The sequence below is a fragment of the Elgaria multicarinata genome, chromosome 5 (assembly GCF_023053635.1).
Source record: "Elgaria multicarinata webbii isolate HBS135686 ecotype San Diego chromosome 5, rElgMul1.1.pri, whole genome shotgun sequence".
Lineage (NCBI taxonomy): Eukaryota > Metazoa > Chordata > Lepidosauria > Squamata > Anguidae > Elgaria > Elgaria multicarinata.
This window is the reverse complement of record NC_086175.1, coordinates 23,663,337-23,678,519: the sequence shown is the minus strand read 5'-3', so window position 1 is coordinate 23,678,519 and position 15,183 is coordinate 23,663,337. Positions and strand designations below refer to the sequence as shown.

Genomic DNA, 15,183 nt, shown 5'->3' with positions numbered 1-15,183 from the left:
TGTTCCAAAATGAACAGAGTGGTAAGTCAGATTCTAAATGTACAGATATAGTTTAGACGTCTAATTTTAAATTAGAGCACACCAGCAAACTCATTTATACACATCAAATGTTAAAACCAATACTTAAAAACTTTTTTTTCCAAACCCTTATATTACAGAAAGCAATTTTTTTTAAAAAAAAAAATTAAACTAAATACAGGTTAGCCAACTTGATTCACAAACATTAATCCAAATATACACATTACAAAAGTAAAGGAAAATTGGTGTGTGATGGAGGAGATTGTTTAAAATGTGTCTGCCCCCTCCAAAATCATTCTCTGCAACTGAGTATATTAAAAAAAAAGAAAAGAAAAAGAAAAAGAAAAAAAATTGCTCCCACCTAACCCAAGTCGGGTGACTGCAAGGGAATAGCTGAGATTTTCCTGGGAGAAAGGATTAGAAAGGGGACTGGGGGAATAAGTGTCTTCTCTTGTAACACAGTGGTCTGGAATACACGTACGTCATAATAAATATATAATTATCCCTCAGACAAGAAGTCTGATTTATTTAATTTTAAATCAAATCGCATCCCAGAAAGGGATTTGCAGTCTTCTGAATGCGCATTAACAGGCGTGTGTGTGTGTGTGTGTATGTGTGTGTACTGATACACACGTTTGCTTGGGAACAAGTCTCATTGATTACAAGGAGACCTATTACCAAGGCAATGTGTGCTTAGGATCGCAGCCAAAAAGAAAAACCTGACTCAAATAATACAAAGCAGCAGCCTTACACGAAGTTCTCACGGGCATGTACACATTTACAACCTTTTAGGTGAGGCGGGGAGGAGAAAACAACAGGCAGGCGGTTTTGTCTTCTCTCCTAAACATTTCTCCCACACTCCTCGAGAACCTTGCTGAATACATTGGAGGAGGGGCACCTAAAAGTAAAGTAACAATACTGCACGTCAATTCTCATTTTCTGCCCCCCATATCTCATCCGCATCAGCCGAGGTACAAAACGAGGAACCCTTGAGGGTCTTGTAGTTTCGAAGTAGGAAGCCAAGCCAACTTTCTGTCTAAACCATGTTATGCTTTTGGTTAAGGTTAACGGCTTAGATGGGATGTTTCTAGATCTGCTGTGGACCGGGGTAGGATTGGGAGGGCGAGGGAGCAGAGAAGGACGGACAATGCGCCGAGCCACGACGGGAGGCGAATGGAACCAGCAGCCAGCCAGGTGGCTTCCTCGCTAACCTAAAGCGGATCCACCGAGACGTTCGGGAAGTAGACATGCAACGTCTCCTTTCGGCTCTTTTGACGGTCACCCTCCAGCAAATTCGGAACAGAAACCCGAGGAGGGGCCCGGGGATTTGGGGAAGCGATTTCTTCTGCCCGGTGTCTGGGGGTGATGGGAGGGGGGGGAGCAACAGGTTGCAGGAATGTACCAGCCGGGAGAGGCAACTAGACGGGCGGGCGGCTGAAATGTTCTCGTCGGGGAACCACTGGTCAGGTTGCTGGGCAGCGGGCACAGCAGGCTAGGAAGAGTCCTGGGGCCGGAGGCCGCTAAAGTCCGAGCGCCGGCAGGCGGCTGGCGTCCAGCCCTGCCATCCCCGCTAGGGGTTCTCCGTACAGGGGTCCAAAGTGGGGGGCTGGGGGTCATAGAGCCGCCGCGTAGGCTGCGGGGTAGGGGTCCAGCTGGGGCTTGCCCATGCCTGGCAGGAGGATGTAGGCCAGCGGGGGCTGGAGTCCCGGGCTGGGCCAGGCGCTGCAGTTGCAGGGGATCATGTAGCCCGGGTTGCCCGGGGACGGGTGCGAGTGAGTGTGCCCCCCGCTGGCGGCCGCCGCCGCTGCCGCCGCCGCCGCCGCGTGGAAGGCGCCGCCGGCCGTCGGGTAAGCCAGCGAGGAGGCGTAGGACAGCCCGCCGGCCGAGCCTCCTCCGCCCGAGCCACCCGAGGCGGCCGACGAGATCTCCGCTGCCATCTTGGAGCCCAAGTCGAGCAGCGAGTAGGGGCTGCCGGCGGCGGCGGCGGCCGCTGCTGCCGCCGCCGAGTGCGGGAAGAAGACGCGGGCCGCCGCAGCCGCGGCCGCCGCGGCCGCCTTCTCCGGGTTGGCCAGCAGCGCTTCGTGGCCGTGGAGGGCGCCGGCCTTGAGGGCCGGGTGGTGGTGGCCCAGGTGGTGGCCGTGGTGGTGCTCGACGGCGTCCGGCAGCCCGTAGGGCACGACGGGGAAGGCGAACTTGTCCTTCTTGAGCAGCGTCTTGGGCTTGCGCCGCGGGCGGTACTTGTAGTCGGGGTGCTCCTTCATGTGCATGGCCCGCAGGCGCTTGGCCTCGTCGATGAAGGGGCGCTTCTCGGCCTCGCTCAGCAGCTTCCACTCGGCGCCCAGCCGCTTGGAGATCTCCGAGTTGTGCATCTTGGGGTTCTCCTGGGCCATCTTGCGCCGCTGCGCCCGCGACCATACCATGAAGGCGTTCATGGGCCGCTTCACGTGGTCCACCGGCTTGGCCATGCCCGCGGCGGCGGCAGCGGCTGCAGCGGCGGCGGCGGCGGCGGCAGCGCCCAGCCCGTCGCTGCGAGCCACCCGCAGGAAATCAATGGTGGCTCCTCCGCACCGGACGGCAGCTGCGCCCAAATCCGGGGGTGCCTGCCCCCACGCGCCGAACCCCGACGCCGGCCGCCAGGGGCTCAGGTAGCAGCCCGCCGCTCGCTCTCTGGGCCGCCCGGGGCTGGCGGTGCCGTCGATCCTTCGGACCCGTCCCCTCCCGCCGCCGGTCCCGCTCCTCAGTTCAAGGGAGGGCCAAGCGAGGCAAGGGCGCCGCGACAAGAAGCCAAGTCCCACTCGCGTCTCCTCTGGGCGGGAACTGGGGCATTTGACAGCCGATTGGAGGAGAGGAAGCGAGCCCCAGGCCGCCGCCGCCGCCGCCGCCGCCGCCGCCGGCAGCGCTGCCGGAAACGGGGAAAAGTTAATCCCGACGATGCAAACAAAAAGAAAGTTTAAGAAGTACGACAAGCCAATCGAAGCGTCGATCCGGTTCGCCAGGGAACGCGTGGGGAGCTGTCGGCGCCGGGGGAGAGCCGGTTCCCCTTCAGACAGGCCGATCTGCCCCCGTCCGGCTGCCCTCGCCAACTTTCCTTCTACGTGGAGACGGAGCGAAGCGCCTCCTCGCCTGCCATCCTCATTTGCCAGTCGATCGCGGGAGCAGAGAGAAGCCCCGTCCTTCCCGTCGCCCCCTCCGGATCCCGGTCCGGACTCGTCTCAGCCCCCGCGGGCCCCACCGCCCCTGGCGGACGTCTCAGGCGCAGGGCCGGCCGGCGACCGCCTCGGCTGGTGCCGGAATCCGGCGCCCGGCGCGCTCTCCTAGGCGGCTCCTCTCGCGATCACCCCGGCGCAGCCTTCCTAGGGAAAAACTTGCAGAAGTTTCACCGCGGCTCCTCGGCTGCGCCTCCCCCCCCTCCCCTGCTTGCTACAGTTCGGGGGCCGGAAGGTGGCGAAGGGGAGGGAGGAGAGAGAAAGGCAGAGAGAGAATTCAACCGGCTGGAGCAGCAAGCGGGAGATGCCGATGCAAAGCCTCCCGGTTCTAGCTAGACAATCTCCCTGTGTCGGCATGTGGCTGCTGCTCTTTGCCAGCTGCCCCCTCTTGCCGTCTTCCGAGAGGCAGGCGCAGCTCGCTCCCCGAGTTTAGACTTGCCTATATGGTGCATGGCCAGTGTGTGTATCTGGGGGCAGGAGGCGGAGGCGGAGGAGGAGGCGGGGTGTCAGGCTAGTGAATGGGCGGTGCCGCCCGGAAACCCTTGGCTCCTCCCACCTCGTCCCTGGCCCATTGATTAAAGTTAGCGCATTTCCGCCTCCCATTCACTCCGCCGCAGGAGAGAGGGGCGGAGATTGGAAACCGACGCGCTTTCCCGGTCGCCGCCAGCGCCGAAAGGGGCGCGCGTGCGCAGTTAGGTCCCTCCATCCCTCCATCCCCAAGACCTTTTCTCCGCCTAACCATCGCCCTGTGCGAAGAGCCAACCTCAGCACTTCAGAAATGGGCTGTTGACAAGGCAGGAGAGAGAGAGGGTGAAAGGGAGATGCTCCTTTCCTTCTCAGAACTTTTGCGGATCCCTCCCCCATTCACACGCGCGCAGACACCTAACGCGCGCACGTACACTAACTCCTGCCGGACGGTGCTTGCTTCAAACGGCGCGTACGAAGTCCCCAATTAATCTGGATTTGTTCTTCTTCTCGCCTGTTGTGATTTCCTGGTGAAATCCCAGTTTGACTACCAAGGTAGACAGTGGGGTCCCGCAACAATCCTTGAGGAGGACACTTATGTTGGCGTGGTTCTTCTCTGTAAAGTCTTCTTCTTTTTTTAAGACACGCCAGAAATCTTAATTGAGGGGGGGGGAATGAAGGAGGAGGGCAAGGAATAATTTCTAAACTAATCGCGAAGAAGAAAACACACACACGCCCCTGCCAAATATATTTCTCTAATTGATGAGCGGGGGTGGGGAAAGAGCTTCGGCTACTGGGCGGTATAAAAATGCAAGAAATAAATACATAAGAGAGCGGGGAGGACTCAACCCGCCGCGACTCGCGGTTCCCTGCCGTCGTCTGGGATTCTTTCTTCCCCCGAAACATTGCTTCATCCGTCACAATCGCCTGATCTGTCTGTTGCTACCGTGCTGCCGGCCTGCCGGCCTGCCTGCCTGTCTGTCTGTCAAGGGAAACTCGCTCGCCTTGTTTGGATGTCGTCGTCGGCGGGCTTGGGTTTGACTTACCTTTGTGGTATGTGGAAGTAGCCGGCGAAGACGAGACGATTAACTCTTTGCCTCGTGAAAAGACCGAGGCGAGGCCGCGAGACGCGAGAGATCTCCGGGCTGATTGGCGGGGGAAGTTTATTTCGCTTCGATCCCAGGACTCTGTGGCGGGCAGGGCAGGGCACCAGCTTCAAGAACCGAGCCCGTCCCATTCACAAGGGGGCTCAAGGGCCGTAGCTAGACCTAAGGTTTATCCCAGGATCATCCCTGGTTAGTCCCTGCCTGAGTGCTGGATGCCCGGTGTGGCACTTAGATGAACAGGTTTGACCCCAGGACAATCCTGGGATAAACCTTAGGTCTAGCTACGGCCAGGGTGCCTCGGGGGCACGGTGGAGAAGCCGGGCAGTAAAAACAAGCAACCTCCCCCCCCCGCCCTGCAACACCCCCGCCCACAAACGGACCCACGTTTACACGTGCCTTCCTTCCGCTGCCATGGTGCTGGAGAACTCTGGCACCAGATCACGTAACAGTTTACACAGGAGGAGAAGGGACATCTCGCCATTTCCTTCCCCTTCTCTTCAGGCATTTTGTTCCAGAGATCGCGCACTTCGGATGAAACGCAGAAACTTCAGCCACAGTAGACTAATGCACCAGTGTGTCGTCCCCCCCCCCCCCCGGTGTGTTGCAAAACAAACATAAAAACTCTGGGAATTGAAACGGTTCTCTGCAAGGATGCGACCCTCAGCGGCGGGTACACTAACTCCTTAAAGAAATAATGTTGTTGTTGTTGTTGTGTCTCTACCCCTCCGCATGTGCTTAAGTTCAAATGCTGAAACCCTACGCACACCTGCCTTCTGAACAGACATGCAGAGCATCGCACTGTTAGGTATGCAGAGATAGCTGTGAAATCAGTTCTCTGCGAAAAGTTTTGCTTCCAGGGCTCCACCCTGGACATGACACTTTACTCCTTACTGCTATACCTTACGTACTGTTTTAGCTTGCCCTAATCCGTCTGGAAGTTACACTATAATCCTTAAACCGCGAGTTTCTTTATTCGTCCGCCGTGCCTTGATGAGTGATGCTGCAAAAAGCGGGAGAAGAATTGCAGCGGGTCCCTGTCAGCACCATCCTCATCCCCATGAAAGAGGTTTAAACTGATTTGAGTTTCTCTGATATTAGGACGATTGAAATCCGCTCCAACCCAGACTTAAGAGAGCTATTCACAGCTCAGTTTGTACAGTAAGTTGAAATTGAAGCATTCACTGGAACTTGGATTGGGCTGTTATTTTATTTATTTATTACATTTACATCCCGCCTTTCCTCCAAGAAGCCCCAGCAGGTGAACATGATCAACCCTGTGAGCGAGCTTCATGGCAGAGTGAGGAGGTGAACCCAGGTCTCTCCAGTCCAACGCTAACCACTACACCACGCTGGCCCTGTTCAGAAGACGCCTTAAACCAGGGCTTTAAGGTGTCTTCTGAACGGGGCCACTGGCTCTCTTATTGTGGGTATCATAACCTTACCTTCCCTCCTCTCCGTCTTGGTTTTCAAAGGTGTGGGTTTTCAAATACTTCCTCCCAGAGAAGAATAGTGACAGTAGCCTTCACTTGCTGAGGATAACACTCCCCTCCAAACCGGTTCCGTTTGGTTTCCGCGTACTACCGGGCAACTCATTCCACAAAGTCCTCTCAGGCTACGTTGCTTATTTGACTGCAGCAGAGCAGAGACCAGTGTTGTGTAGTGGTTCTAGTGCCCTCTTGGCCATGAAGCTCACTGGGTGATTTTGGGCAAGGCACTGACGTTCAGCCTAACCTACCTCACAGGGTGGTTGTGAGCATAAAATGGAGGAGGATCATGTAAGCCGCCTTGGGTTCCTTGGAGGAAAAAGGCAGGCTATAAATGCAATGAAAATAATAGAATAAAGGTTAAAAACTGATTAATAAGCTCTTTAAGGTGCTTACAACTTAGCCAGCATAGAAGACAATCACTGGTACATAATTATATCTTCCCAATAGTTTAATTGCATCAGAAGCTGAAATCTGAGAATGCAATTGGGAGAGAAGGATGGAAGAAGGGGTAAGGACATAGGAAGTTTCCTTCTGCTAGCCTAAACTATTTGTCTCTTTAGTCAGAGGTCTTTCCCATCACCTAATCCTTAAAAAGCCCCAAAATCTGGAGATGCTAAATTAGGATCGTTGGCAGGGGTTTTATTTTTGGGAGTCGGGCAAGCCGTTGGTGTGACCCAGTCAAAAATGATGCACTCTTAATGTCTCACTGATTTCAAGGGGGGAAGTTGAGGAGGTTTGTTTATTTAATTAATTAATTTGTACCCCACCCACCCACCCCACACTTTTCTACCAAGAAAAAATGATACTCAAGGCAGTTTACAATAATATATAAAAACTTGGTTAAAACAACAATAAAACAAATGCATTCAAACACAAAAACACAGTAGCAGAATAAAGGTTCTTAATTGTCTCCGTTGAAATCAATGGGGCCTTAAGGGCGAAATACTATCCATGTTCAAACAAGAAAAACGTTCTACAAGGACACCTCCCTCTTCTGTATAGGATTGTATCCTAAAGTATGCATAAGGACTGTATCCTCACATCGTAGCTGGATTGTGCCAAATTCTTGCAGACAGCCCCCCCCCCCCCCGCCATTTCTTCTGACCCAAAACGCTGTACATTATATCTTGGATTCAGGGGGACTTACTTCTGAGTAAACATTTAGTATTTGAAATTCAAAGATAAATAGGATTGGAAGGCGTGCCCCGACCTCCCACCTCCCTTACACGCACACTTTCCTTGGGGTTACTGAGGCAGGTAACGAATTTTACATGAGAGTAGTCCTGGTTGTAATGAAGCTTACTTCCAATAGGATATTTCAACGTTTGGGTGGATGAGTAGTAAAAAAGAACGGATTTCTAAGGATCCAGGCAGGCAACAATAAAAAGTCTGAGCGACTGAGGGATAAAGAATCCCGCCCTGTCCTTATATGTTTTCTTCAAGGGACTTTCGCGGAATTCCTGATTTGTTTAGGGGACACACAATACTGGCAAAGATCCCGAGGTCTCTTTGATGGTCTTGTAAGCCCTATACAGTGCAGTCCTATGCATGTCTGCCCAGAAGTAAACCCCATTGAACTCACTTAACAGATAAGTGTGTATGGACAGCAGTCTTCGGCTCCAATCCTATACCCACTTACTTGGAAGTATGTCCCATTAAACTCAATGGGGTGCACCTCTGAATGCAGGTCTAGGAATGCAGCACTGCAAAGGGCTTACATAGAGTGACCCTATGAAAAGGAGGGCAGGGCTCCTGTATCTTTAACAGTTGCATAGAAAAGGGAATTTCAGCAGGTGTCATTTGTATGCATGCAGCCCCTGGGGAAAATCCCTCTTCATCACAACAGTCAAAGTTGCAGGAGCCCTGCCCTCGCTAGAATAGCTCCTGCAGTTTTAACTGTTGTGACAAAGAGGGAATTTCACCAGGTGCTGCATGCATACAAATGACACCTGCTGAAATTCCCTTTTCTATATCACTAAAGATACAGGAGCCCTGTCCTCTTTTCCATATGGTCACCCTAGCTTACAAGACCACCAAAGACACTTTGGAACTTTGCCAATAGTGTCATATTGTGTGTCGTTTTATCTGATCAGGAATCCTAGGGACCCCCCCCCCCTTGAGTAATATACTTGTGGGGTAGGAAAGGGTGGGCCCAGGATTCTTTTCTGTACCTCTCTTGCGTGCATCATTAGTCCTCATTTTGTTACAAAGGGAGCCACTTTTAACAACACAAAACGGGTTGCCCCTGCCTCTCGTCCCCTAGCAGCACCCTCCCACACACATATAATTTGTCTCTCTGCCTTGCCTAAACCGGTGGACGGCCAGCTAGATATACCCAGAAGACTACGGGGTCGACTAATTTAGGGTGACTATATGGAAAGGAGGACAGGGCTCCTGTATCTTCAACAGTTGCACAGAAAAGGGAATTTCAGCAGGTGTCATTTGTATATATGGGGAACCTGGTGAAATTCCCTCTTCATCACAACAGTTAAAGCTGCAGGAGCTATACTAGAGTGACCAGATTTAAAAGAGGGCAGGGCACCTGGAGCTTTAACTGTGGTGATGAAGAGGGAATTTCACCAGGTTCTCCATATATACAAATGACACCTGCTGAAATTCCCTTTTCAGTACAACTGTTAAAGATACAGGAGCCCTGTCCTCCTTTTCTTATGGTCACTCTAACTAATTCCCTCGCCCCAAGAGAGCTAGATCTGGAAAGTACCAGCATATGGCAGAATGCTACACCCTTCAAGAGTAAAAAAAGACCAACGATTAACACTCCCTTCCCGTGGCCACGCTATGAATGGACGTGTCAGATTGATTAATGTGGACACCAAAGGAGCGATTCCGCTTGTGTCATTTGCTTCAGAAGGGAAGAGGAGGGGGGAGAGGGCATCCCTTGACTCCCCGTCCCCCGTTGTGAAACAAACCACCATCTGTACTTTGGACAGAGTCTGTCTCAAACTGTTCACGCAGATTTAAGGGAATGGGCGAATTTGGAAAGGTGACTTTAAAAAACACACACAAACCCCCCCCCCCCATCAAGTTCTTCTAAAACAGCCTTCCTCAACCTGGGGCGCTCCAGATGTGTTGGACTGCACCTCCCAGAATGCCCCAGCCAGCTGGCTGGGGCATTCTGGGAGTTGTAGTCCAACACATCTGGAGCGCCCCAGGTTGAGGAAGGCTGCTCTAAAAGATCTGAGCTTTAGATACCTGGAGGTTTCCCCCCCAAACAAACAAGCAAACAAACGTTAAAGCAAATAACAATCCCAAGCATATTTACTCAGAAGTAAGTCCCTCTGCATTAAATGGGGCATACTCGGCCTTGGCAATTCAGTGGGATCTACTCTTGGTACTTAGAGTAGGCACAATAAAACCAATAAGACTTAAGTAAGGCATGGCTAAGTTAAGCGACCCCATTGATTTCAAAGGGTCTGCTCTAAGTATGGCCAAGTTCTGATCCAACCCAGTATGTTGCAGCCTGCCTACTGCTTTAAACACACAACCCTGCAAATTCATTTCCACAAAAAACACAATGTAAAAGCATCATGATTGTCCTTACAGCTACTAGAACCCTTATATTATTTTGGATGATAAATATGGATTTCAGTCACAAATACAGATTAAGGTGGCAATCCTATACTCTTACCTGGGAGTAAGCCCCATTGAACTCTGTGCTTCCTCTCACCTAAGTGTTCATAGGATTGTGACTTGAGTATTCTTTATTTAAAGTTGTTTCAACCAGCTGCTTTCTTATAGCCTGACTACTCTATTTCAGCAATATAGTATTCATTTATTTATTGCATTTTTATACCACCCAATAGCTGAAGCTCTTTCCATAAGTTTCCCCCTTTATGGAAAATTTAAAGTGCAATCATATACAAGAAAATGTACTGTTCATGAACTATTTTTAAAAGGAAAGAGATCTCTTGAATGGAACTAATCAGGTGGTCTGTGAATTCACTGCATTATCTAATTATTAAAAGACAGAGGGAGGAGAGAGAAACACTGGTTGATTTCTTTTTTCTTCTTATAAGTGAAATGCTAGTCTAATTACATCAGTAGCTTCACATCTACAGCCACTGTAAAGCTATATAAATGATAGATGGTAATGATAATAAATAAATAATAAGTAAGGCATAAATAAATAAATAAAGGTAATTTTACAATTGCTTCTCAGATTTGGAGGACTTCAGCATAATCCCATAATACAGGCTGGATGGATAATTCAGTGGTGCTGAGGGGGATCCTCTGCATGTGCACGGAAGTATTCTTAATTATTTCTTCACATTTTCAGTATTAGCATTGTGAGTTTCTGGAGATGAATCACAAAGGTCATCTAGTCCAGAAGTGGGTAATTTGTGGTTCTCCAGATGTTTTGGCCTACAATTCCAATACAACCTAGGCAACATAGCCAATGGTAAGGGATTATGGGGAAAGTTGTAGATGAACATATCTGGATGGCCACAAGTTGTCCATCAGTAGTTTAGTTTGACCCACTATACAGCTCTCAGACCAATTAAATTCTCTACAGTTGTTGCTCAATTATGCACTTTAAATGTCATTGTATTTCAGGAAGGCATTATACTTGGGATGCTAAATTACAATGTGTTTGTTCACTCACAGCCACCTATTCCAAAGACTCAACCCACCCCCTTAAAAAAAGAAAGGGGAAAAATGGTGGAACCTTGACATTGGACTAATCTACACCAAACAGGATATTGTACTGTGAAAGCGGTGTTAAAAGACAGGAGCCACACCGAGCAGGATATACCACTATGAAAGCAGTATATGGCAATGGGCCCCAACAGTTGTCAGTGCACTTCAATAACGCTACACAGCAGTAGGGTGACACTTGCCTTTTATATATTGCTTTCATAGTGCAATATCCTGCTTAGTGTAGATTAGGCCTTTGTTTCAGCTAAAGTGAAAGACTTGATGACAGGTTCACACATGTATGTTCCCCTTTGTACTAAAATTTACAGGTTTACAAGGGTATGTGTGTAGGATTGAGGCCTAGTAATGCAATCCTATACATGTCTTCTCAAAAGTAGGTTCCTTGGACTTCAATGGGACTTACTGCCAAGTATGTGTTTATAGGTTTGCAGCCTAAATTATACTGCCTTGGAACTTCCCAGTACCACCTTTCTCATCTTCAAATCGTTCTTCAAAACTTGTATTTTCTGTGAAGTCCTTAGTGACCTAGGACTTAGTCATGACCCCTGCTCAAGTAAAACTTAAGTATGTGAAACTACATTTTCTCATATTCATCCTATGTTACTCTTCCCTCCCTTTGTTATCCTTCAAATTCAATATTTACCTAATTGCACTTCACACCAAATTGAAAACAGAGGTATCCCTCTCCAGTTGTCCATGTTTCTTCCAGGACTAAATTAGAGGATACCTCACAGAAACATTTGAAAGCATTAGAAGAGGCATTTGGAGTCATTTTCTCATTGCTTTCCTGCCACGCTCTTCAGTTGTGGTGAAGAGGAAGACTCTTTCTGGGCAAGGTCATATGAGCAGTTCAGCAGAGAATTTTAAAGGCCTGGGGTCTTCTCTGTACGGCTTGGAGGGGAAGTCCAGATTATCAGCCTGAAGCACTGGCCTTTCCTGTTCTACAGGACTGAATATTTCATCATGCTAAGGTCTCTACAGAGTCTTCAACCTTGTTTTGGTTGATGGGCCCATTTAGATGATGATGATGATGATGATGATGATGATGATGATATTTAAATCCCGCCTTTCTCCCAATACTGGGACTCAGGGCGGCTTAACAAATTAAAACATGTACAGTTAAAACATATAGAGATATACACAAATGCTAAAAATATAATTAAACATTTAAAACATTTAAATACAAATAATATTTTTTTAAAAAAATCCAATGCATAAACAACACATAAACAGAGGTCTAGACTATTCCCTGAAGGCCTGCCATAACAAAAATGGTTTTGCCTGCTTCCGGAAGCATAGCAAGGAGAGAGCCAGTCTAGCCTCCCTGGGAAGGCAGTTCTAGAGCCCTGGGGCAGCCATGGAGAAGGCCCTCTCTTGCATTCCCACCAGGCATGACTGTGATGGTAGCAGGACCGAGAGCATGTTGCAGGCATTCTCGTAAAATGGGTGCCATGGGTGCTTGGTGATTCATAAAATGACCACCATGGTTGACATGGCCGGTCACAAAACATTTGTTTGGCAGAAGGCAAATTGGTGAGGCTAAAAGAAAGAAAAAACCTGTCCCAAGACCTAAGTACAAGTCAGAGGTGGCATCTCAGTTTCAAAATACACAATTGCGCACACACACAAAACACGACTGTTTGGAACCTAAATAAAGATGGTACTGGAGATTTATGTTCATTTGTTTAAAGAAAATCAGAAGGTAGAGGGAATCTTGTGGGCACATTAGTGCCCACAGGCATCCTGTTGAAGACCCTGAGAATAGTCTAACAAATGAGGTTCCAGAACAGCATAATTATCTAGAAGATTCCCAACAGAAAGAGCAATTGACTACTTTAAAGATCTCTGCATCTCGGAACATGGCAAAAAAATCTCTTATGACAAGGAAATGTTATAGTCTCGTTGGAGGAAAACTGAGAATATCAGTCAATACAAGAAGCCAAATATAATTTGTAATGCAAAAGATATTCAGAATTTTTAGCATGATAGGGACATGAGCAAGCACCCAACTTTTTATGTTGATGCTGGTAGATGAGAATGCATGCCTTATAGATCAGGGATAGAAGGTTCCAGAATTTGGTTTAGTGTGTGTGTACACACACACACTGAACCTGTTTGCACAATCAATTAGGTGGGCTGTGGCACATGCCAGTGGTCATGAATATTCAAGCTACGACTACAGGCTGTTGTGTCATCCGATCCCAACTGGGTGGGTTGTGTGAGTGTTCTACAACCCTTGTAGAAACCATGGCCTATTTTAGGATTATACGAGGCTTATTTAACCCTCACACAGCCCACCCCTTCCAGGTTTGGATGACACAACAAGCCACAGCTGCAGCTTGAATTTTCAGGATGGTGCTTGTGGATGCTGCAGATGGTTGTGGCTTAAATGAGCCACAACAAGGCACAGTGATTGTGCAGACCCAGTCATAGTTTTCAGTAAAGTTCTATAGTCATGCCCATAGATCCTTTCACTAAGGATACTTTGCATCTAAGATATGTGAATGTATACCACCAAAAAACATTCAGAGAGACAGCCATATTTGTCTGTTGCAGCAAACCCAACACAAATTAATATAGTACACCTTAAAGACTTATGCCCAGATATAAAGTGATATTCCCAGTTGTGTCACAGTATCATTCACAGAGAATGGTACATGGCTACAGGAGGGGAAAAATATAAACAGTGGACTACAAATAGCCATGAAATGTAAGAGGCATAGTCTGTGACAATTCTGAGCAAATGTAAATATGCAGGGAGAGTCACCATTCACGACAGCAGTAATTGGGGATAATATAATCACTCCAAGGCCATAGCTAGACCTAAGGTTTAACCCTGGATCGTCCAGGGGTCAAACCTGTTCATCTAGGTGACACACAGAGGATCCAGGACTCAGGCAGGGGCGAACCCTGGATGATCCCAGGATAAACCTTAGGTCTAGCTGTGGCCCAACTTTATTAGATTAATTAAACACTGTAGTGGGAAAGAAGACCATTGTCTTGATTTAGGCATAAAAAAATAAACACAAATTTCCTGATACATTATAATTCATAATATAACAATGGAATCTTCATTTCAAATACCTTCATTGAAGAATGGTGACATTCAGATCCTCAGCACAATGTCCACTGTTTACAGTTTTTTTATACACTATATCTGAATGAACTCCTCCTTCCATTCCTCCATCTGTGCTTTTTTAGCCCACAAGTCTAAAAAACCACAAGAACGCCTCTCCTTGGTCAACTCACAGGTTTGACACCCTATTATTAGATACAAAAGTGATCCAAAGTTCTAGATATGCATGCCAAAGGCACAAAGCTCCTTTCCTTCCAATAATGGGTGAAACTTTGTAGCTGATTGCAGTGGTTCTCATACTGTGGGGCAGGCACCATGGGACACTTGGAGGGGTTCAAAGTTCTAGGGTGCATCGGATTCTAACACAGGAAATACTTTCCTCACCCGCCAGCCAATTCTGGGTAGATCAATGGAGTCTCACTGATCGACCTTGTGACAAGTGAACTCCTACTGCCCAGTAGAACTAATGAATGGTGTTGGATTGGGGAGGCCCTAGAGGTTTAGAAAGAGAAGTGCATTCAAAAAGTTTGAGAAATGCTATTGCATTGTTAACAACGTTGTTATTATGAGTTTTTTTTTTAAAAGGAAGTCATATAAATAGCTCTTAAAATGCATGTTTTAATAGCTCTTAAAATGCATGTGCATGTGGGTGTTGTTGTTTTTAATTTAGAATGTATCGGAAAGTGGACTTTTAAACCTTGCCGAGAATCTTGTCCCACTAGTGAAACCTCTTCTCCCTCAGCCACGTCCCAGGTGCCCCTTCTCTTGGATTGCTTCCTTGTTCCTTTAAAGCAATGACATAGCTGTCACTGATATCAAGGGGTTTATGGTTGTGCTATCACAGATAATGCTTCCCAAACCATCTGCCACTTTTCATACGTCCCTACCACCAAGACACCCCAATTATACCCATCGTGTTCTCTAGCCTTTGCGCGATTTCCCACTGACTTCAGCAGAACTGGGTTCCTGTTGTCATCCATCATTCTCTTACTTTAGACCCTTGAAAATTATTAATTAGGAGTGGATGGCTTAAATGAATTCAGTTGCTTTGATGCTGTGCTAATATGGCCTTTATTATGTGTTAATTCTTGCGATGATGCAATGGTATCGATATAATTACGGGGGAATAATGAGAAAGTCGGCTTGTG

General features: G+C 48.2%; 1 protein-coding gene across 1 annotated transcript; it reads right to left on the bottom strand.

Annotated features, from left to right (window-relative positions):
* Positions 1–1,509: 1,509 nt before the first annotated feature.
* On the bottom strand, positions 1,510–2,626 carry SOX21 (SRY-box transcription factor 21). Its single transcript, XM_063127444.1, has one exon. The coding sequence runs from the start codon at positions 2,481–2,483 to the stop codon at positions 1,632–1,634; it is 852 nt and encodes a 283-aa protein (XP_062983514.1). The 5' UTR covers positions 2,484–2,626; the 3' UTR covers positions 1,510–1,631.
* Between the last annotated feature and the right edge of the window lie 12,557 nt (positions 2,627–15,183).

Coding starts and splice junctions, on each gene's coding strand:
- SOX21 (XM_063127444.1), bottom strand. CDS start 2,483: ATGGCCAAGCCGGTGGACCACGTGAAGCGGCCCATGAACGCCTTCATG.